At 44.0% G+C, this 18,772-nt stretch overlaps 2 protein-coding genes across 3 annotated transcripts in view; one reads left to right on the top strand and one right to left on the bottom strand.

Annotated features, from left to right (window-relative positions):
• Positions 1–1,310: 1,310 nt before the first annotated feature.
• Positions 1,311–11,743, bottom strand: RBMX (RNA binding motif protein X-linked). 2 transcript variants are annotated; one of them, XM_082323558.1, is made up of 9 exons: positions 11,674–11,743; positions 10,177–10,303; positions 9,874–9,980; positions 4,233–4,404; positions 3,010–3,126; positions 2,551–2,665; positions 2,298–2,423; positions 2,118–2,221; positions 1,311–1,620 (listed from the first exon to the last, which is right to left on the bottom strand). In XM_082323558.1, the coding sequence occupies exons 2-9, from the start codon at positions 10,283–10,285 to the stop codon at positions 1,313–1,315; spliced, it is 1,158 nt and encodes a 385-aa protein (XP_082179684.1). In that variant the 5' UTR covers positions 10,286–10,303; positions 11,674–11,743; the 3' UTR covers positions 1,311–1,312. The 2 variants fall into 2 exon arrangements, with proteins under 2 accessions (XP_082179684.1, XP_082179685.1); XM_082323559.1 differs by having other exon boundaries at positions 2,118–2,206.
• Positions 11,744–16,615: 4,872 nt separating this feature from the next.
• Positions 16,616–18,772, top strand: part of LOC309595828 (transmembrane 9 superfamily member 2-like) — a 34,335-nt gene continuing 32,178 nt past the window's right edge. The window contains exons 1-2 of the mRNA XM_082323213.1: positions 16,616–16,902; positions 17,441–17,508. Of these exons, the coding sequence (XP_082179339.1) occupies positions 16,786–16,902; positions 17,441–17,508 (185 nt within the window). The 5' untranslated portion in view covers positions 16,616–16,785. The remainder of the gene's footprint in view (positions 16,903–17,440; positions 17,509–18,772) is intronic.

The following is an 18,772-nucleotide window of genomic DNA, read 5'->3' as shown; positions in this document are numbered from 1 at the left end:
ATTCCTGTTTTCACAAGGCTTTAATTTTGTTTAACATAGTATATGCAGCCTCTTTAAGCATCTTCACTGAAAGATACTGGGCACAAAATACCCCCTCCCAACCCTACTTGGCAATATTCTGTCTACAGTGAGCTGCATTATGTCTTTAGTTTCAAAACTGGTGCCACAAATGCTTTATCCAAGAAGAAAAGTTGAATTTGGAGAACTTCTAATGTATTGAAGTATTTCTTTTCCTTTTTTTTTTTTTTTTAATCTAGACAGCACTTCCATTGCCATAACGTGCAGCTTGTCTTACTGTACTAGAGGCAGATAACTTGGTTCAATTTTGACAGACTGAAAAACTAGTTTGCTTTGCTTACCATCTTTGCTGTTTCACAGGCATTTGATGCTTTAAATCAGCTGTGGAATGCTGAAAGATTCACTTGTTTTTATGAAGCCATAAGCCTTTGAGAAGTTGGAGAGAAAGACTTCTTTGCTTATCTTATTTTCTCCTTTGGAATCAAAGATGTTCCTTTAAAAGTGAAACACTACAGAGTTGCAAAAATTTGAAACAGTATGAGTAAGCATCGTTTTGCAGCTTCTTTGATGGAATTGGTCAATTTTTTTTTTTTTTTATTTTTACAGTATTCTGTAGCTGACTTACATGTACATGATTTATTTGGAGGGGAGATCTTTTCAAACTCCCCATGGAACAGTAGGAAGGCAGAAAATAGTATTATCCACTTGCTTTTTCAGGTTAAGTGAATGATATCCTCTATTTTTCTTTACACAAGGATCTGAAGGCATTTTGTACTGGGAACACTGTGACTTCAAATTCTAGGCAAAACTGAACTTTGTGTGGAACATCCCCACCACCCTCCAAATCACAAGCAATACTTTAAGAATGAGATGCTGAACATTTAGAACAATCCATCTCCATGTTAGATGGTTGGATGTTGTGTGGAAGATCTTAAGAACTGCTTGTTCCATTCATGAGGAAAATCAGATGGTAAGTGTGGCATTTCAGGGAAACTTTACTTTGAAAATTACAACACTAGTACACAGCTCAAGTTTTATACATTTAACATCTGCTTTTTGAAAGAAATGTTAACAATTCTGAAATGAAATTAAACATTGTTTTAACTTTTCCTCACAAAAGCATAAAAGTCATGGAGGGGAAAACTTAACAGGCAACAATAAAAAAAGGTAAAAACAACTTTTCCTTTTAGTAGTCCTCTGGTAGTAAAGATAGAACAACTTCCACTTTTCGATTTTTTTTTTTTTTTTTTTTTTGAGAAGTAATCTGTCTTGGTCCAAAAGTTTAAGAGTGTTCTTAGTATCTGCTTCTGCCTCCACCTCTATCGGATCTGCTTCCACCACGGCCACCACCTCTGGGTGCTCCGCGGCTTGAACTACTGTAAGAATCACGAGGAGGTGGATAGCCCCTTTCCATGGATGGGGGAAGACCCCTGTCTTGTCTTCCAACACGATCACGGCCACTTGAGTAGACATCACTTCTGCTGCTTGAGTAACTTTCTCGGCTTCCATATCCATCTCGTGTGCTGCCGTAATCATCATATCGACTGCTTCCACCATAAGATGGCGGGGGCCCTCGTGCAGGTGGAGCACTACGTGAGTTACCTGCAGGGTCAATGGTCAGGTAATATGGCAACACCATAAGTTATATATAACAATTTCAATCTGAATTTACAGAATTGCTGTATTAAATGTTTACTGCTACTCTTTTGTATGTATTGAGATGTTCTTAATGTAATCTGCCACGTTAATGGTATTTAAAGTAGGGATGGCATATCAGGCAGTGAGTGGATTTAAAGACTCTGAAGGAATGAAGTCGGTGTTTATTCAGGCAGGCTCTTTACCGGGTATTCCAGAACAGCTTGTTATTTTAGAGAAGAAACTCAGCCATATTTTCCAGAGATAGTTGCAATTCTGAACTGTAGACTTTGCTTCTTTAGCTTATTTAACAAGATGATCAAATGATAACCAACAACTGCACTTTCACTGTAAGGGGGAGGGGAAAAGTGTGCCGCTTCCCCCTAAAACACGAGCAACCTAGTAAAAGTCAGGTTTTACAACACCTGTACAAATTACTACATGATCCTAAAATGGATTCTTACCATAACTCTCATATGAATCTCTGTAGGAGCCTCCGCTTGGATGATCCGAGTAGTCTCTGTCACGTCCACCACCGTATCCGTCACGATCGCTATAGGAGGAAAGACTACTAAGACTTAGTACAAATCAGTGGGATCACAGCAAGAATAAAATGACAGGGAGAAAAATCCAACAGTAGGTACCTATATCCCCTAGACGGGTATTCATCACGTGAACTGGAATGACCATAATCACGATACGCGTAGTCTCGTGGAGGTGGCGCGTAGTCCCGTGTATCCCTGGAACTGGGATAATCTCTGCTTGAATAACTACAAAGACCAAGAATTACAATGTTAGCTATACGTCACACCTCAAAAGATCAGGGATCAAAACCCCTCTCTGAACAGAGGGGGGGAAAAAAAAAAAAGCTCAAACTAAATTTGCAAAAGAATTTACCCGTCTTTAGTGCTATAGCCATCATCTCTTGGAGACATGTAGACATCTCTTCGTGACGGCATTGGTTCTCTGCGTGGAGGACCACCATAACTGTCTCTTCCACGTGACACAGGAGCTTAAGAGAAATAGTCCATATTTTTTAACTTAATTAGCATTTAGCCGCACAGAAGACTCCTCAAGGCAAGTAACTAGTAGCAGACTGTTTATAGCTATTTAACCATATCTCTGTAGCCTACATTTATAATACTTTACATTTCTGCTTATACAGTTTTAAAGCAGCACTAGAAGGAACATACTCATCAAATCACACCACATTGTTCCAGACAGCTACAAAATTATATTGGTATGAAGAGAACCGATAGATTAGGAAAACAATACAGCAGATTTAATCAATAATTTGCAACAGTTACTAAGGTACTACAGCTGACTAAGCAACAAAGTAATTCAGGAAGTCCTTACCTCTTCCTCCCATACTACTGCTACGCACTGGTCCCGAAGGTGCGGACCTTTTAGGTGGAGGGCCTCCACTTCGTGGAGGTGGACCTCTCTTCATGGGAAGTGGCCCTCGAGAAGACCCTAGAAGGATAAGCCACGAAACAACTTGTTATTTCCGTGATATTCACCTGTACGCCCCTAACACCTGAACTACAATAGCCTAAGCACTGTTATTACCACTATATGAGCAACAGTAAACCTCTAAAATTAGACCTCAAAGCCCTCTCTTGTGTTTTGGCCACTACTAGATGTTACTGGCAGAACTGAGAGCTCACGAAGTTCACTTTTCCATAGCCTAAATTCCTGCCAAGAACTGTCTTTTAGAACTTATCCAAAAGCCACAGGGTGTGACACAAGGGAGAAAGCAGCTGATGTCTATAATCAGTCACAGCTTAAATACTCAACAAGTTACTGTTCTCAGAAGACAAGAGCCACCTGGGAAGATGTACTAGAGAAGATCCTACAGAGGGAACAGAGGCACCACAGAGTCTGTAGAACCTACTACACAGACTCTTCAAGACAGGAGTTTTCACTATCTCCAGGGGTTTTTTTCTGCATTACGGCTTTTACTGTTTTACCTCAGGTGCTGCTTGCTTTTTCTTTTAAGCGACAGTTTTGTTTTGATACTGAAAAGTCTCTGAATAAATAGCTGTATCTTAAATTAAAGAATATCCAGTATCAAGTAACATACTATCCTTCCACTTCAGAAAGATTCAACTCAACACACTACTATTTTATAACAACAAACAAGGCTTAGCTTCCCTAACTCCCACTATGATCTGGAAGGATCAGTCCTAGAATTTAGTAAGTTTAGACCTCTTGCTAGTAAGAATGAAAGGCAGTTCCCTTTCCCTGGTGGAAGAGAATCACTTTTTCAACTTGAATACCAGAAAGCTTCCTTTCTCACGTGCAGGGCAGGAGTTTTGCTTTTCTTTCATAGCCAAAAGTCAAGTGGAGTGTTAGTTGTAGAAGGGAATCTTCATATTTGAAAGCCTTTTCTTAAGGTGTACTTGCCTAATCAAAAATTTGACTAAACTGCCGAGATCATATTTCATCATTTTAATAAAGAACAAGGAGCGCACTATTCGGCTGTTTGACTTTTTTTTTTCCAGTAGGATTATTGTCATCTTCCAATGGGATTGTCTTGTATGTTGTCCAAGTATATAATGAGAGAGGTAAATACATACCCAAGTGACTCCCTCTTGAAGGTGGTCCTCTCGCGCCACTTCCGCCTCTTCCACCTCTAAGGCCCCTGGGAGGACCTCTGCTTCGTGGAGGGGGTGGCGGCCCACGCCTACCACCACTTTCAAAGGATGGCTTGGTTGCTTGTTCCACTTTAATTGCTTTCCCATCTAATGACTAAAGAAGAAGCTGCTTTACTTACTGCTCAGTCATGTTTGTATTTCTTAAATTAAGCCCCTCTTGCTTCACTATTATAGGGCTTCCATTTTATAAAGTTAGAGCAATGCTAGAACTGATTTCAGTCTTCAGTATTAGTCCCCACGTACTCAGCAGCATGTTGGGCCTAATTTCTACAGTACTTCATTCTTGTAGTATTGATGAAAAAAAAAAAATACAGAGCAGCATCAGAAAGGACTTTCAGTGAAAACACAAGTGTCCAATGATTACGGCAGCCCCATGTCATTTATTCTGTAAATGAAACACGATTTATGATCTCCAATTTATTTTCAATTGCCACGGACTTTTGTACCAAACTAGGACTGCACCAGTAGTTATAGGATTAAGCTGAAGATATCTTAGCTTCAGTTGGGGTTTCTGGCAATGGGGAGGCCGTTTAGTACATTTTCTTGATGTCCTGATAAAACGGTGATCACTGAAGTATTTAGAAGTAATTTCAGCATCTACAAAGCAGACAGAGTATGATAATTCACCCCTCTTTTCTACTGTTTCAAGTAGGGTTTTCAAAAAAGGTGACTGTCAGAATTTACTCTATTACTTGCTTTTCCAGAGTGGAGGTGCTTTGTGGTTTGGATTTTTTTGTTTGTTTGGGGGTTTTGTTATGTGTGGGGTTTTTTTTGTGGAAAAAAAAAGTGGAAGCTTTTTCTGCAATAACAGGAACTCTGCAGCCAACTATTACACCTCAAACATGAGCAAGTGGTAAGACATATTGAGTAACTCAACCTAATTAATCAGATTTCCGTATAATCTTTCAGACACCACACATTTGGTAATTATAGCAGAGCCAAGATCACAAGCTCTACTGAAGTTAGGTTACTGTGCATCTATCCTGGCAAACATGGTTTATTTGCCTTTTTTAGCAGTTAAGTATTAACTCTGCTATGGCAACTAATGAATTATATATGCAGGAGGTGGTGTTTTTTGCACTTCTTTGCTGCAATAACTGAACATGACTGCTAGTAATGGCTTACTCTGAACTGCTGATAGTTGTTTACCGAGGTACTGAATCTTTTTTGTTCTCCACTGAAATCTAGCCCTCTCTGAAATCATCCACTTTAGTAGCTCATGTATTCTGCCACCATATGCAGCTGTAGCTACTGTTTGAAAAACCTCTGTGTATATCCACAGGTCCATTGAGAGGAAAAAAATACTAGCAAAATCATACTGGTCTTGGCTTCAACTTAATAAAAGTATTTTACTTATGGAATGTTCCTCAAAAAGCCTTTTGGCATGACAAGCTGAAACATTCCAGGAGCGAGCATTAGTACGTCTCATGATTGGAACTTCTCAGTTTGTATTGTATTATTTTGCCATCATCATTTATCTGTCTCAGTCATCCTTCTCAAAACAGGAACAGTGGGCTTGAAGCCTTAAGCTTGGCCATGATGACCACTGCTGTCCTCAATTTCACAGCAGATTCCTGACAGCTTATTTCAAGTTTGGAAACCAAGCATCATCCCCTTCTGCTAGCATCGGTTCTGAAAACCTGGATGCTAGGTCCAAGTTCTTTCTTTTTTTTATATAGGAGGTACAGTTTTCCTTATCATTTCTCCTCCTATTTCCTTCTGCCTTGCACTTATGCATCTTACCTAGGCAAAAGATCCGTTTCTTTTGAAACTGCTTTATGCAAGCAGTCCTAAAAGCTATGACCAAGTTCCAAAATGACCTTTCATTAGGTCCAAGAAGATTCTTTTTTAAAGTTTGTCCTGTTTTAAAGCAGAGGGGACAACTTCATTTTATAGGTTCTTAGGTCAAAGAAGAAAAGTCTCATCTCACTGAACAGATAAAATTCAGACAAGCCATCTCAGAATAAGGAATTTTTTTCCAATGAGCCCAAAGCACCAGCTGTCAACACAAACACTCATTAGCTGGTGTTTATAACCTTGATTCAGAGTGTTACAGTAGCAATTTTAGAATGATATGGGCACCATAAAGTGCAGTCATCTTGGTGCTAAAAAGCAGGAAAGTCATTTAAGATATGAGTCATTTAAGGATGGTAATAGATTGGCAATCATAAAAACTCCTGTAAGTGGAATGAACAATCTATACAGCTTTGTAAGGTGAGCCAGGGAACCTTAACCAAACAGAATTAGAGAATTGTCCTGCAAACTGTTCCATGTTCCAACAGAAAAGATGAATGAAATTTGAAGTTTTGGGAGTGGGGCAGAAATCAAGTATTCCGAAGAAACTATTAGAGAAACTTGCACGAAACTGCAACCTAACACCACATAGGGCTTTTCCCCTCCAATGGATCACTTCACTGTTGATGCTGCCGTGACTCCACCATTTCTCCATGTTCCTTGATGGCACATCAAGTGGGCTTCCTTTCACAAAACATATTCAAGAACTGATGATCATTTCTTATTACGCTTCTATGTATTATATCGCTTCTTCACCAAAAGAACTGGAAACACTTTCTGTTGATTAGAAGAAGAGAACATTCTGCAGCACTGAGTACAGTTCAGACTGTTGTTTGGATTGTAGTATTTGCTTCCAACCTCTTAACACAGTCCAGCTGGCTTGGTCTACACTGGAATGAAATCTCTGGCTTGTCCCGGGTGTTTCCTCTAAGGTCATATTCTCTCTTTAATTATCCATTTTGTCCTCAGGACTGAAAATCAAAAGATCAGCCTACTGCACAGAATGTCCACTGCAGACCTGCAGTATTCACACTTGCGTCCAAATAAGCACATGCATATGTAGACTTGATTACCATGCAATTAAGGTGGTTCTTAAAGAAAGTTAATAATTTGCTATGATAAAGTACTTCTAACATTTCTTCTGTGCTGCTCAGACATGCCAACATTGGTCCAATTCTGCAGAGAAAGTAATTTAAATGAAAAATCTCCACCCCCACTCCAAAACCATTATCTTCTGACCTCTTTCTGCAGGACTGAAATTAATCTTCAACAAGCAAGCTCAGACTGGTCTATGCTTGTCCCATTTTACAATGAAATATAATTAACCCTTTTCATTCCCCCCACCCAGAAAGGAGCAAAACATGTTTTTCATAAACATTTCCAAAGCAAAAAACCAAATCCAAATTTACTCTTGCAGAATCTATCCAAGTCAGCCTCTTCTACTGGCTGCAACTTTGAATTCCTTTGGAATGACAGAATGAGCAACACGGAACTCTTCCCCCTGGCCAGACAGGTCAACTAACTCCTTACAGACTGCTTGAACTATTGCCTGCACAGTACTTCTGCCGCTTCTTCTGAAGTGCCTGAAATTCTCATGAGCGCTCCACTCCACCATTTCCAAATGGACAGGAAAAACTCCAAATTCTGATTTATTACAATGATCTCTTCCCACAGTGTGCCTCAAACATCGCTCCTCCTCAGATCCAGAATGCAGTCTTTTTGAGGTACAAGCAGCGCTTATTGTCCAGAAGGCTTTCTGAAGATGAGGACGAGAGACTACCTCATGAACATCTTCCACACCTTTCATATCCATGGTCGAACCAAGCTAGACCAGTACAGAACCGGAACTATACACAGCAGCACCTAAACATTTATGTTAAAAAGGTCATTCTTGGCCAAATCCAGAGTGAGGATGTTCTTTTCATACACTATTTGCTGCTCAAATTTCAAAGCAGATGAAGGCACTTTTAGATGCGTTGAAGACGGAAACCATAAGAATGATGATCCACAAGGCAGTACTTTCTAGCATTTCTTGACAGTGATGCAGACGGTGCATTCCAGAACACGTAGACATTACCTCAGCCACAAACATTCTCCCATTTAGTTACTTTACTAAGCATTACTTTCCTGAATGTTTCCAATGTGACCAAACACATTCCACAATATTCAAGATTCCGAACAGTTGGTGATTATTTTCAGAGGGATTTTCAGTTGAAAGCTGCACTCCACAAACACTTAGGATTAGTGACTGAACTCCTTTCAGTCTGATAATTAGTTGTTGGTGCTTGAAGCTACCTTATGTGAGGGTTCAGTGTAATGACTACTTCAGAGGAAATCGGTGTTTAAGAACTGCAGTAAACAAGTCTTCAGAACTGTAGCAAACTACACAATGAAGAAATAAACTCAATAAAAGGAGCACCTTTAAGGATGTTTAGGCTGGTACAGAAAGGACATTACCTGACTTGTCACTCTCTGCCTTGAGAAGAACTACTAACTTGTTTAAAAAGGAAGCAAGTCTCCAAAGAAAGTAACACTAATTGTCACGAGATTGTCCTCAAGCACCCAGAAACTAAGCATACACAGGAGAAAGCCTGCTGTAACACAAAGCAAGGAAGTTTTACTATTTGTGTTCACCATGAACACTACAGCAAACTCATTTTCTTATTCCCAAAGCGCAAATATTCATTATGCTTTACTTACTGCCATGACCGACGTTTTTCTTTCACTTCCATGTCTTATGCTAACAAGACAAACAGCTATCAAAAACCCAAGTGTTCATTAATCAGAATCAGTAGAGGCTTCTTCACCTTACATGAATGGCATCTCAGAAACACTGCTTAGAGAAAGGCCAGTGCAGCGTGACCTCAACACGACCGTTCAGATTATGCATGGAAAACTACAGCTTGAAATTCAAGTTAACTGAGAAGACAGCTTTCACTGCCTAAAGAGACAGCACCTCTATGAAGGTAAGCAGCTGCTGACCCTTAAGTTGCAATCTTGCATCTAGCTTTTCAAACACATGCCAGAACAGACACAGATCACAACAACCTACAATCCTTCGACAAACTATCCTGGTATTATCTCAGGACTTTTGCTCCAAATCCCTAGGTTTTTCTTTTTAAAGACATTACACATGCATTCAATTTTTATTTCCTCATAAAGTCACAACATTGCATTGTAGAGTGTAAACAAGCAAATTCAATTGCTCGCTAACTGCAAAGCTATTTCACATTAACTGGCAAGACGCTCCTCATACATGCCAAGTAGATTGATGATGCAGCTCACAAATGTAGGACGTTATCTACAGATTACCAGATAGTGCATCAATGCTCCAGCACAGTAGGGAAGTCATATTAAACCCATGTTAAGGGAACCATTAATAATTTTCAGGTAAGTCACTTCCCTAAAGTGTAATTTACACGGTACTGCATTCAAATATGATAAAACAAAAACGTTGTAGGAGACATGCAAGAGTGAAGAGCTGACTACTAAAAAGCCCTCCCATCACCAATTAAAAAAAAAAATAAAAAAAAGGAGAGTATAACTAACTGACAGCCAGACTTCACTTTCTACTGTCCAATCCATAATCAGGAGAAAATGATTCCAGCTTCATAGAGACAGAGACATTTTGCCAAATTTAAAGTTATGACTTGTCTCCAGGATCTTCTAATCCATTGTCTTTCCAACTTTTATTACTTGTTAATTTACCCCAAAGATCCATACTGCTAGACAGTAGCAACAGCAACATATAATTGGTCTTAATTCCTACCTTTCCATTCATATCTCTGGCAGCATCTTTTGCATCTGCTGGACTCTCAAACGTGACAAATGCAAATCCTCTGGACTTGTTGGTTTCACGATCTTTCATCAAAAGGACTGCAGAAATAAAGCCATGTTACCCTTTCCTGTAATTAGGCAGTAACACTTAACCTTCATTTAACCTTTTAAGCTCAGAACTTCTTAGAGGACATGAAAGCACCATCATTTCAGATGATCAACGCCAAAGAAGTCATCACAGCTATGTTGTTGTTTACTTTTTAGTATCGTAAAATAAAAAGGTTTTTCTTTTTACCTTCCACAATGCGCCCATATTTGCCGAATACAGCCTCAAGGGCTTTTTCATTAGTCTCTGTGTTCAGGCCCCCAATGAACAGTTTCCCAGGACGATCTGCTTCAACCATTTTGATTCCGCAAATGACCTATTAAAAAGCATAAAGCTGTTATTAAGAAAACATCAGACTGCAACAGAAACTTCCATACCACCTCGTGGAATATAAATGACTTCTTTCCTCAACAGTACAAGCAAGTTTTCTTGAGGAAGATATCAATTAAGACATATTAGGTATAAAAAACATTAAAAAATTAAAATTTTTAGACTGAAGCAACTAGGAGAGGTACTGTCTTCAGTTACTTCTTCACATGATGTAGTCTATTACTAATAGATAAGTTAACTTTAAAAAGTGGAACAAAGCACTGATGAGAACTCTCTTAAAATCAAGTAGTTTTGGTGAATGTGAAAAGTCTTTCAGGGTTACTGCCTTTTTGCCCTCGATCCTAGCACTCCCTCCTTCTAAATCCTGCCATAGATGTTTCAAGAAATTTACTTAATACATCAAAGTAACATCAAAATGTTAACTTTAAGGTCAGCTTGGGCCGATATTCCAAATTAAGGTCATTCCTTAAATTATCTGAAGTACATCGAGACTACGCCGAAGTCCTGGCCTACACAACGTGTCAGCCCGAACGGATCCCAGACCATCGCTGCAGTTCTACACAGCAAGGCCACGGCTAAAGAGCCGAAGACAAAGCACAACCTCAAAGTGCCTGGCAAAACGCCTGGCGCCTGTGGACAAACGTTACCCGCATGCCTCCAGCCCAATGGCGGGAAAGCCCGCAGCAGCGTGCAAGGTCCCCTCCGCACACCAGGGAGCGGGGACAAAGCAGCCCAGGGGGACGCGGGGGGCCGGGCCGCCCGGGAAGCCGCAGCGCGGGGGCGGCCGCCCCCCTCTTTACTCCGCGGCTGGGGAACGGGGGGAGCCGGGGGGGGGTGTGCGTCAGACCCTCCGAGGTCTCCAGGCACCTCCACAAAATGGCGGCCACCTTCGACAGGGACTCTTCTCCCTCCCGGCGCCGAACGACCGCCTCGGCGCTAACACGACCGCGCTCCTCAAGCCCCGTTTGAACTATCCGCCCGGCCCTCCGGCCGCGGCCGCCGCCCTCCCTTCGTCCTCCCCGGGGATGCGGAGGCCCACGCGCCGGGACATCGAGCAGAACCCCCCGCACCTAAAATGGCGGCCACCGCGCCTCACGCGGTTGGGACCCCCGCCTCGCCCCGCCACGGCCGCGCCGCTCCCTCCCCCCCACAGGGCCAGGCGCACAGGGAGAGGCCTGGCTCCGCCGCGCCTCGCCTCGGGCCCGCGGCGGCGGCCGTGCGGAACACGGCTCCCTCACCCGCGGGCCGGGCCTTTCGCCGCGCCGCCACCTTCCGCGGCCCTCTCCCACCCCGCAGGGTCCCGCTTCCCCCTCCCCAGAGCCCCCGAGCCTGCCCAGCCGGCCCGGCACCGCTCACCTCCGCTCCGACCGAACCGCAACTGCGCAATGAGAGCGAACAAAGGCGCTGCAGGCCTTTATACCGCTGACGTCACCAGCCGGCCGGGGCCCCGGATGCAGGCGGCGGGGAGCCCGGCGGGGGGAGGCCGCAGCCCGCCGCGGCGCCGGGCCCTCGCTGAGGCGGGCGCGGAGGCCTCCCGGTGCCGGCGGGGCGGGCGCGGAGCCTCGGCGCGGCCCATGGCGGGGCCTGGAGCCCCCCGTCCTGCCTGGAGACGGGGCGTGAGGCGCGGTGAAGGAGCGCGGCTCGTCGCTGCCGGCTGGGAGAGGCGGGCTGCGCGGGCAGCGCTCCCCTCTTTGTCTGCCGGCGTCTCCCGGTCCCGCTCCTGAGCGGGGTGCGCAAAGGAGCGGCGGCTTCGCTCGTTTGAAAGCAAAATCACTCGCAGTGGGGTCACTCGGGACGCGTCTGGGCGGGAGGCTAGCCCTGTTCAGCCAAAACAGCCTCGAGGCGGGTTTAGTTTATTTAATTAATACATGTGCATGTCAGTAGCCCTTCCTTGGAGACTTAAATTAAGTGTCGTTTGAAATATGTTGTTGATAACAAAGTTTTGCGCTGGTTCAGCTAACTCAATTTTTTAATTATATCTGAGGTTCAGTTGCAGGTATCGGCTTTCGCTGGCTACACCTCACAGCTGAAAAGTTAGGAGTTAGTCTGTGCATAAAAATCGGCTAAGTTTTCATAATTTGAACTTGTAGACTATCTAAAATGGTATTAATCAGTCAACAAGGCCTATTTTCTTCATCACATAGTCTAATTATCACTCAGCCTTTTAATTCAAAAACAAAAATAGATTTTTCTGTTAACCTTCTTAGAACTAAGGGATAAAGACAAAAGGGAAGTTGCCTGATGATGTATTCTGTGTGGTTTTTAAACAGGGTAGCTATTTTGCAAGTCCATCCGTCTCCATTTGTTACCTTTTATAAAAATTCCAGACGCACACTGAACGCGGTCACTGAAAAGTGGTAGCCAGGACTTGTAACTAACACCCATTCCTAGTCCTTGAAGAAGGACCCTTAAAGCTGATTTCTACAAGATGCAAAAGCTAAGGAATTGCAGATTCCTTGAACGTCTTAGTATTTCGTATAGCTCCTGACTCATCCTTATGCAGTGAGGGAACGGTGCCAAGATGTATCACAGGTAAATTACTTAATACACCTGTTTCCCATGCCGAAATCTCACTAGGATTAACCAGGACTTAAAACAGAACCTCAAGTGAATCCCCTGATCCCAGGTTTGAGTAACGGGATGCCAACAGCCAGTCCCTGCGCAATTCCTGGGGATCTGCGGTGCTGAGGGATGCCTGTCGGGTCTGAGGAGCTGGTCTCCAGAGCCACTCCGTGTTCCTGTGCCGCACCTGCACCAGCTGTGGCAGGTCACCAGGTGGTTTTTCCTAGGGCTTTTCAAAGGGTGCCCATGCTGTACGGCAGGCGGTGGTGCCTGGTACCTAATCAGGCTCTTGCTTGTACACACCAAGATCCCTTTCCTTACAGATACTGTAGCATGTCTTCATTGAGAAGTCCCGAGCACTGACAGGGCTCCACAATAAACCTGCTGGGAGCTAAAAGGAGAAAAAAAAATGCCGCCTTTCCCATCTGTATCTGCTGCCCTCCCAACTCCCTCCCACACTGGTATTTGTGCCAGCTGCATGGAGGGCGAGGAGGTGATGGGTGGGGTTGAAGCAATCCGAAACAGTGGTGTAGTTTCCTAGACCATGTTGGCTTGTCAGAGTCACAGGAGACAATATAGTCCACGAGCATATTACCTTATCTGCTTTCTTAACGCATGGGATGGACATCGCTCAACTCCTCTGTGACTTCCGTTCTCCCTTGTATTCTACAGACCTTTACTTCTGAGAGGTGCCACAGAGTCTATAGACTCCACCGCTACAGTCGCACAGCTGCATAATTTTTGCATCCTTATAAGAGAACATCAGGCTCTTCAGTTTTTCAGTCTCCTCTGCTCAGATACTGATATTCACCTGCTCTTTGTGTTAGGGAAAGCAGAAGGCAACATTGCTTCAGACTACTTCACAGATCTGTTGAGAATACAAAAGAAGGTAGCTCTGAAACACTTCTCTAGACTGTAGTATGTACTTAAAGACGATCACCTTTCCAGCATAGATGCTAAGACTTTCTGGATGCCGTTACTGTGCGTGGGAAAAGGGAAAGATGACCTTCAGTAACGAAGTGGGAGGGCACTGCACATGGTAACAATGCAGTTGCTGAAGAATGGCATAGCTAGATACTCATCCAATTATCATATGAAGAAAAGGTTCAAATTCTAGTTTCAATAGAGAAGAATTTAAACCTCAGAGTCTCCTTGGAATGGATAGTGAAAACTAAAGCGAATTGTTAGTCCTGTAAGAAACATACTAAAAATAGTCTCCGTCTATGTGTGAAGTCTCTCTGTGCTTCTATGACCTACAGTAGCGTATTTGCTGACTGCCTCCCAGGTAATTGGAAAGATAAGCAAATGCAAACTGAAGTCTCTTTTTCCTCCTCAGATTAAAAGAGTAAAATATTTCATTGGTAACTCCTGGCTTAATTTTATTAACATTCTGTTAACACGTACTGTACATGTAGCTAGATGGGATTAGCATGAACATAATGACATTTGAAACAGCATTTGAACATAACTGCTGTAATTGTATTAGGACCAAATTCTTCTATCTTTTGTCCTAAAAGATATCTTCATCAGGCTTCTCATCAAAACCTCAGTTCCATCTGCATTGCAAACTGGAACAGCATTTCACTATATTCCACTACATAGTTTATGTATGGTCTTGCTCCAAGTTCAGTGAGACAGACCTTATTCCTAGAGGATTAGAGGATATATAATTCTTCCAAGTCTTCCCCCTCCTCTCCTTTTTTTTTTTTTTTTTACTTTTTTGTAAGTTTGAATTTTTGTAGAAAAATTACAGAAACCTTCAGGGAACAAACTGCAGTCTGAATGGTAACTAACCCCTCTTATGCTTCATTCAGTAAGAAGTTGAAGGCTGAAGAGCCATGACTCTTTTGCAAATGATCCCTAAACTTTGAATTTTCTGATAGGAAATCAAGATAGTAAAAAGAGGTCCTAGCATTGGCCCCTACAGAATAGGAAACAGGCTTAGATGGGATAACTGGGGAAACAGAAACCAGGAAAACTCCACCAACCTTTACACAGAAGACAGTTGCTATCTAACTAGCACAGATATACTTTCCCTTGCATTATTACAGCTTGGAAAATTTTCCTTATGTTTTTAAAAGTAGAAGAAATGTAATTAAGCATGTTACTTCAGACCCACATACATAAAAAGAAACTGATCCCTTCGTGCCTTTTCACTGATAACCATAAAAATGAGCCCACTAGGTGGGAGAGGTGGACAACGTTCCATGAGGGTAATATTTTATGAATTTTTTTGGTAGCTTTCACCTAAAATGGCACTCTCTTGGGTGAATCCTACGATGTTTAACAATGTAGTTGAATTTACACTACAAACCTGTTCATACAGAGGGCAGTACTTTGGATCTCCCTTGTACCACACTGCGTATTTTCATCAAACGTATTGGCCTTTTGCCAAGTTCATCGTACTTTGGGTTTAAACTGGATAAAGGGTTCAGGAGAGCTGGGGGATGAGGACTAATGAATACATAAAGAATCTGATCACATAAGACTCATTCAGAATGAATAAACAAAGGATTTAATTCCCTCTAGATATATAGTAAAAAAACTAGCAACTGAAAAGATCAGTTTAATACTTTCATGACAAGGAGCAATTTTCCAGGCAGCTGTCGGCTGATAGGTATTTATAGAAATTCAGCATTTTTCCTCCGTAAAACTCAGACTAGAGTGGATGAGAGCAGCACAAAACAATTGTTTCTGGCACTGACTTTGTCAACCGTTTCTAAACTGGGACTCCATAATGTGCTTCTCCCAAATTTGGGATCTAATTGAGATTTGGGATCTATTTGGGATCTAATTGAGGCCCCTTTCAGTTTAGCAATACAAGGTGGATCGCAAGTCCCTAAGAAATAGCTGGAGCTGCCTGAAATGACAACTCAAATTTTCCAGGCTCAGCTGAAAAGACACAAGATAAGCAATTATCATGCACCCCTTATTCTTTCTCCTTTTGCCTGGTGCTGTCCTACGGTAAGGGAAACTCACTACTGATTGCCGAGTTGGGTAAAATTGTTGGACATGGAGGTTTTGCAGGGGTAATGCAAATGTAATGTCACAGGCTGGAAACTAGAGTGGCAACGGCTTGCCTAAATGGGAAATACAGAGAGGAAGATGGAGGTGTTGTCTAGCCGGTATTGACAGCAATGCCTTTAGCATGATGTCTTAGGCAGAAGTGAGTATCTGTCTTGCCGTGGTAGCGCAGAGCTCGGCTTGCAGCCATCACTTGTACTTAGCCTGCTTCTCAGACAGGTTTTGCAGCTGTCCCCGAGCGCTGCTCCTGCCATTGCCACCCAAACGAGCAAGCCGGGAGCTTGGCATCGCGTCCATGGCACTGCTGTGGCTCTGTTGGGGGAGCAAGGAGCCAGGGGACGCCACGAGCTGGTGCGCACCCCACTGTTGGCTGCAAACATCACAAGCTGCTGAACCAGACATCAAAAAATCATCAAGTATAATTCTTAAAAGTCGCAGGGTTGCAGATAAAGGTTGCAATACAAAATCTTGGATTTCCACCCCTAATTTCTGAGCTGGTAAAATCCAATTTAAGTCTTTCTCTGCTATGCTGGGAGCTAAAACCTGAGAACAGGTTCTGGTACGAGTCACCACAGGGGACTTTGGGAAAAAGGACTGAGCTGAGCGCGGAAGGCAAGAAAAAGGGAAACCACCTCCCCACCGGGAGGGAGGCGACAGCCCGCCCAAACGTCCCGCAGCCGACGGCCGCCGCCGCGGCTCCGGGTGCCCTGCCTCAAGATGGAGCCCAGGGCCTCACCTCCTCCCCGCGCAGGCGCCGCGGCCCCAACGCGCTTGTGACGCCGCCGCTACCGCCCCGGCTGAGGCCGCCTCCGCAAGGCGCTGGCCGGGAGAGTCGGGGCTGCCGCCTCGGCTCATGCTGCCTTCGCGCCTTCAGGCTGGAAGATGAGGCTGCTGGCGGCCGGTCTCTTGCTGGTGGCACCTCTCTGTGCCGCCTTCTACCTGCCCGGCTTGGCGCCCGTCAGCTTCTGTGAGGAGGGCGAGGAGCGCGAGGGCTGCAAGGTGAGAGCACTCACGGGAGGGCCCGACGCGGGCGGTCCCCCCCTCGCCGCGGAAACCCCGAGCGGGAAACCCCCGCGGCGAGGCGAGCACCGCCGCGTATCCCCCGGCCCCCTGCGTGCGGGCCCCGGGCGGTCTCCCTCGGGCGGCAGCCTTTGCTCCGGGAAGCCAACCCCCCTCCCGCCACCCCCCCCGCTCCCTTTCCCTTGGTGCACCCGGTGTTGGTTTTGTTTTTTTTTTACCGTGAAAACCTCCCCTTTTCCCGCTGAACTTCTCAGTCAATGCCGGCAGGGTCCTCCGCCGGTCCTTCCGTCCTTCTTGCAGCCTCCCGTGGCGGCGGCGCTGCCGGGGGAGGGCGGCTCCGGCGCGGCCCAGCGCCGCGGCCTGTCAGAAGTCTGTGGTGACTCCGCCGTGGGACGGCGAGCTCCGAAAGTTGTAGCAGCCCTTGCCAGCTAGCCACGCGTTTCGTGTCGGCCGCACGTTTGGTCTTTGCAAGTCTATATTTTCATACTTTTTCTCCCCCTGTCCTTCCCTGTTTCAGTCACTAATCGAGCTCTTCGTGAACAGACTGGACTCGGTGGAATCGGTTCTGCCATACGAGTATGATGCGTAAGTACATTGCAACAGGCTGCCAGGAGCGTTGGGAAAGCCTGTTTTCTGTTCTCGGGGCAGCGATGCCACTCCTGATACAGTGCGCGTGTTTCTTGTAAGGGGTGTTTTGGGTGTGGGGATGGAAGAGTAAACGCAGTGTTCAGCGGCCGGAATGAAATAACAAGAGGGCAGAAAGGATGACGGCCACACCTGTGCCTCCTGACCATCCTCTCTTATTGTTAAAGACGAGGCTGCTGGGTTTCTAATGGGTGCATTTTTGTGAGCTGAGTACTAGATTTAGTGTCGACTGTTTGATATGTTTGAAAGTTCTTCCTGTTAGTCAAATCTAGGGAGACAGGAGCTTTGTGCTCCTTGTTTCTGGCAACTAAAAGAAAGGGGAAGAAGAGTCATTGTTATTTTTCCTTTTCCCACCAAAGCTCTGTATCTAATTCTTGGTTGTTTTTTTTTTTTCTTTTTTATTTTGATTCTTGTCTGTGAAAACTATTACCTGCTCTTGCAGATACTTATAGGCCTACTAAGCAATGATACACAATATAATTTGCAGTCTTGCTGTTGGGCATACAGAAAAGAAAAACTTGCAAGTGTTGTAGGTGTTATCCTGTGCAGTGCAACAGTAGCAGCAAGACCAGAGACTAGCTCCAAAAGCCCACAGTGTCTCTATTTGCATCAAACTTCATGGAAGCCAATGAATTTAGGCCCGCTTATTGAGGAAAAGTACTTATTCACTGAAGATAAGTGGGTTGGGTTCCCCCCCCCCCCCCCCCAACCTACTGCTACCCGTGTTTAAATAACAAAGGTCCAGAATGGTTACATTCTTTCTTCCATCTTCAGCTGTTTCAGCCTGCCTGTAGTTGAAAAGAATTGGTGAATGGCATTTGGCAGCGTGGCACATTAATATTAAAAGCGCTTCCCTTCTTTGGAACATGTTTCACATTAAATACTATTTGTAAAGACTCCTTTAAGAAAGGGGTGTAGTTATTTTTCTGAACCTTTTTTGCAAGAGAAATGGACGGTCTGTAGCATAGTCTTTTTTTCTTAATACGAAACATTCTATTGTTTGTTTAAATTGCCTTTTGAAAAGGATGCTTGGAGTAAGCATCATGCATTTTGTTAAAGATACTTCATCTGTGATATATCTCAGTTGAAATTGATATCAAAATAGAAATATTTCTATATGATACATGTCAAATTTCTTTGCAGGGGCACTCAAAATTTACTAATGGTGGCTGCCCTGCCAAAAGAAGCGTGAAAACTGCTGTGT

The sequence above is a fragment of the Platalea leucorodia genome, assembly GCF_965183815.1.
Source record: "Platalea leucorodia genome assembly, chromosome: 10".
Taxonomy (NCBI): Eukaryota; Metazoa; Chordata; class Aves; order Pelecaniformes; family Threskiornithidae; genus Platalea; species Platalea leucorodia.
This window is presented reverse-complemented; position numbering and strand designations above follow the sequence as displayed.

Coding starts and splice junctions, on each gene's coding strand:
- RBMX (XM_082323558.1), bottom strand. CDS start 10,285: ATGGTTGAAGCAGATCGTCCTGGGAAACTGTTCATTGGGGGCCTGAAC. Junction 3,127..4,232: donor TTCAAGAGGGAGTCACTTGG/GTATGTATTTAC, acceptor TTATCCTTCTAG/GGTCTTCTCGAGGGCCACTT. Junction 1,621..2,117: donor AGATTCATATGAGAGTTATG/GTAAGAATCCAT, acceptor TTGACCCTGCAG/GTAACTCACGTAGTGCTCCA.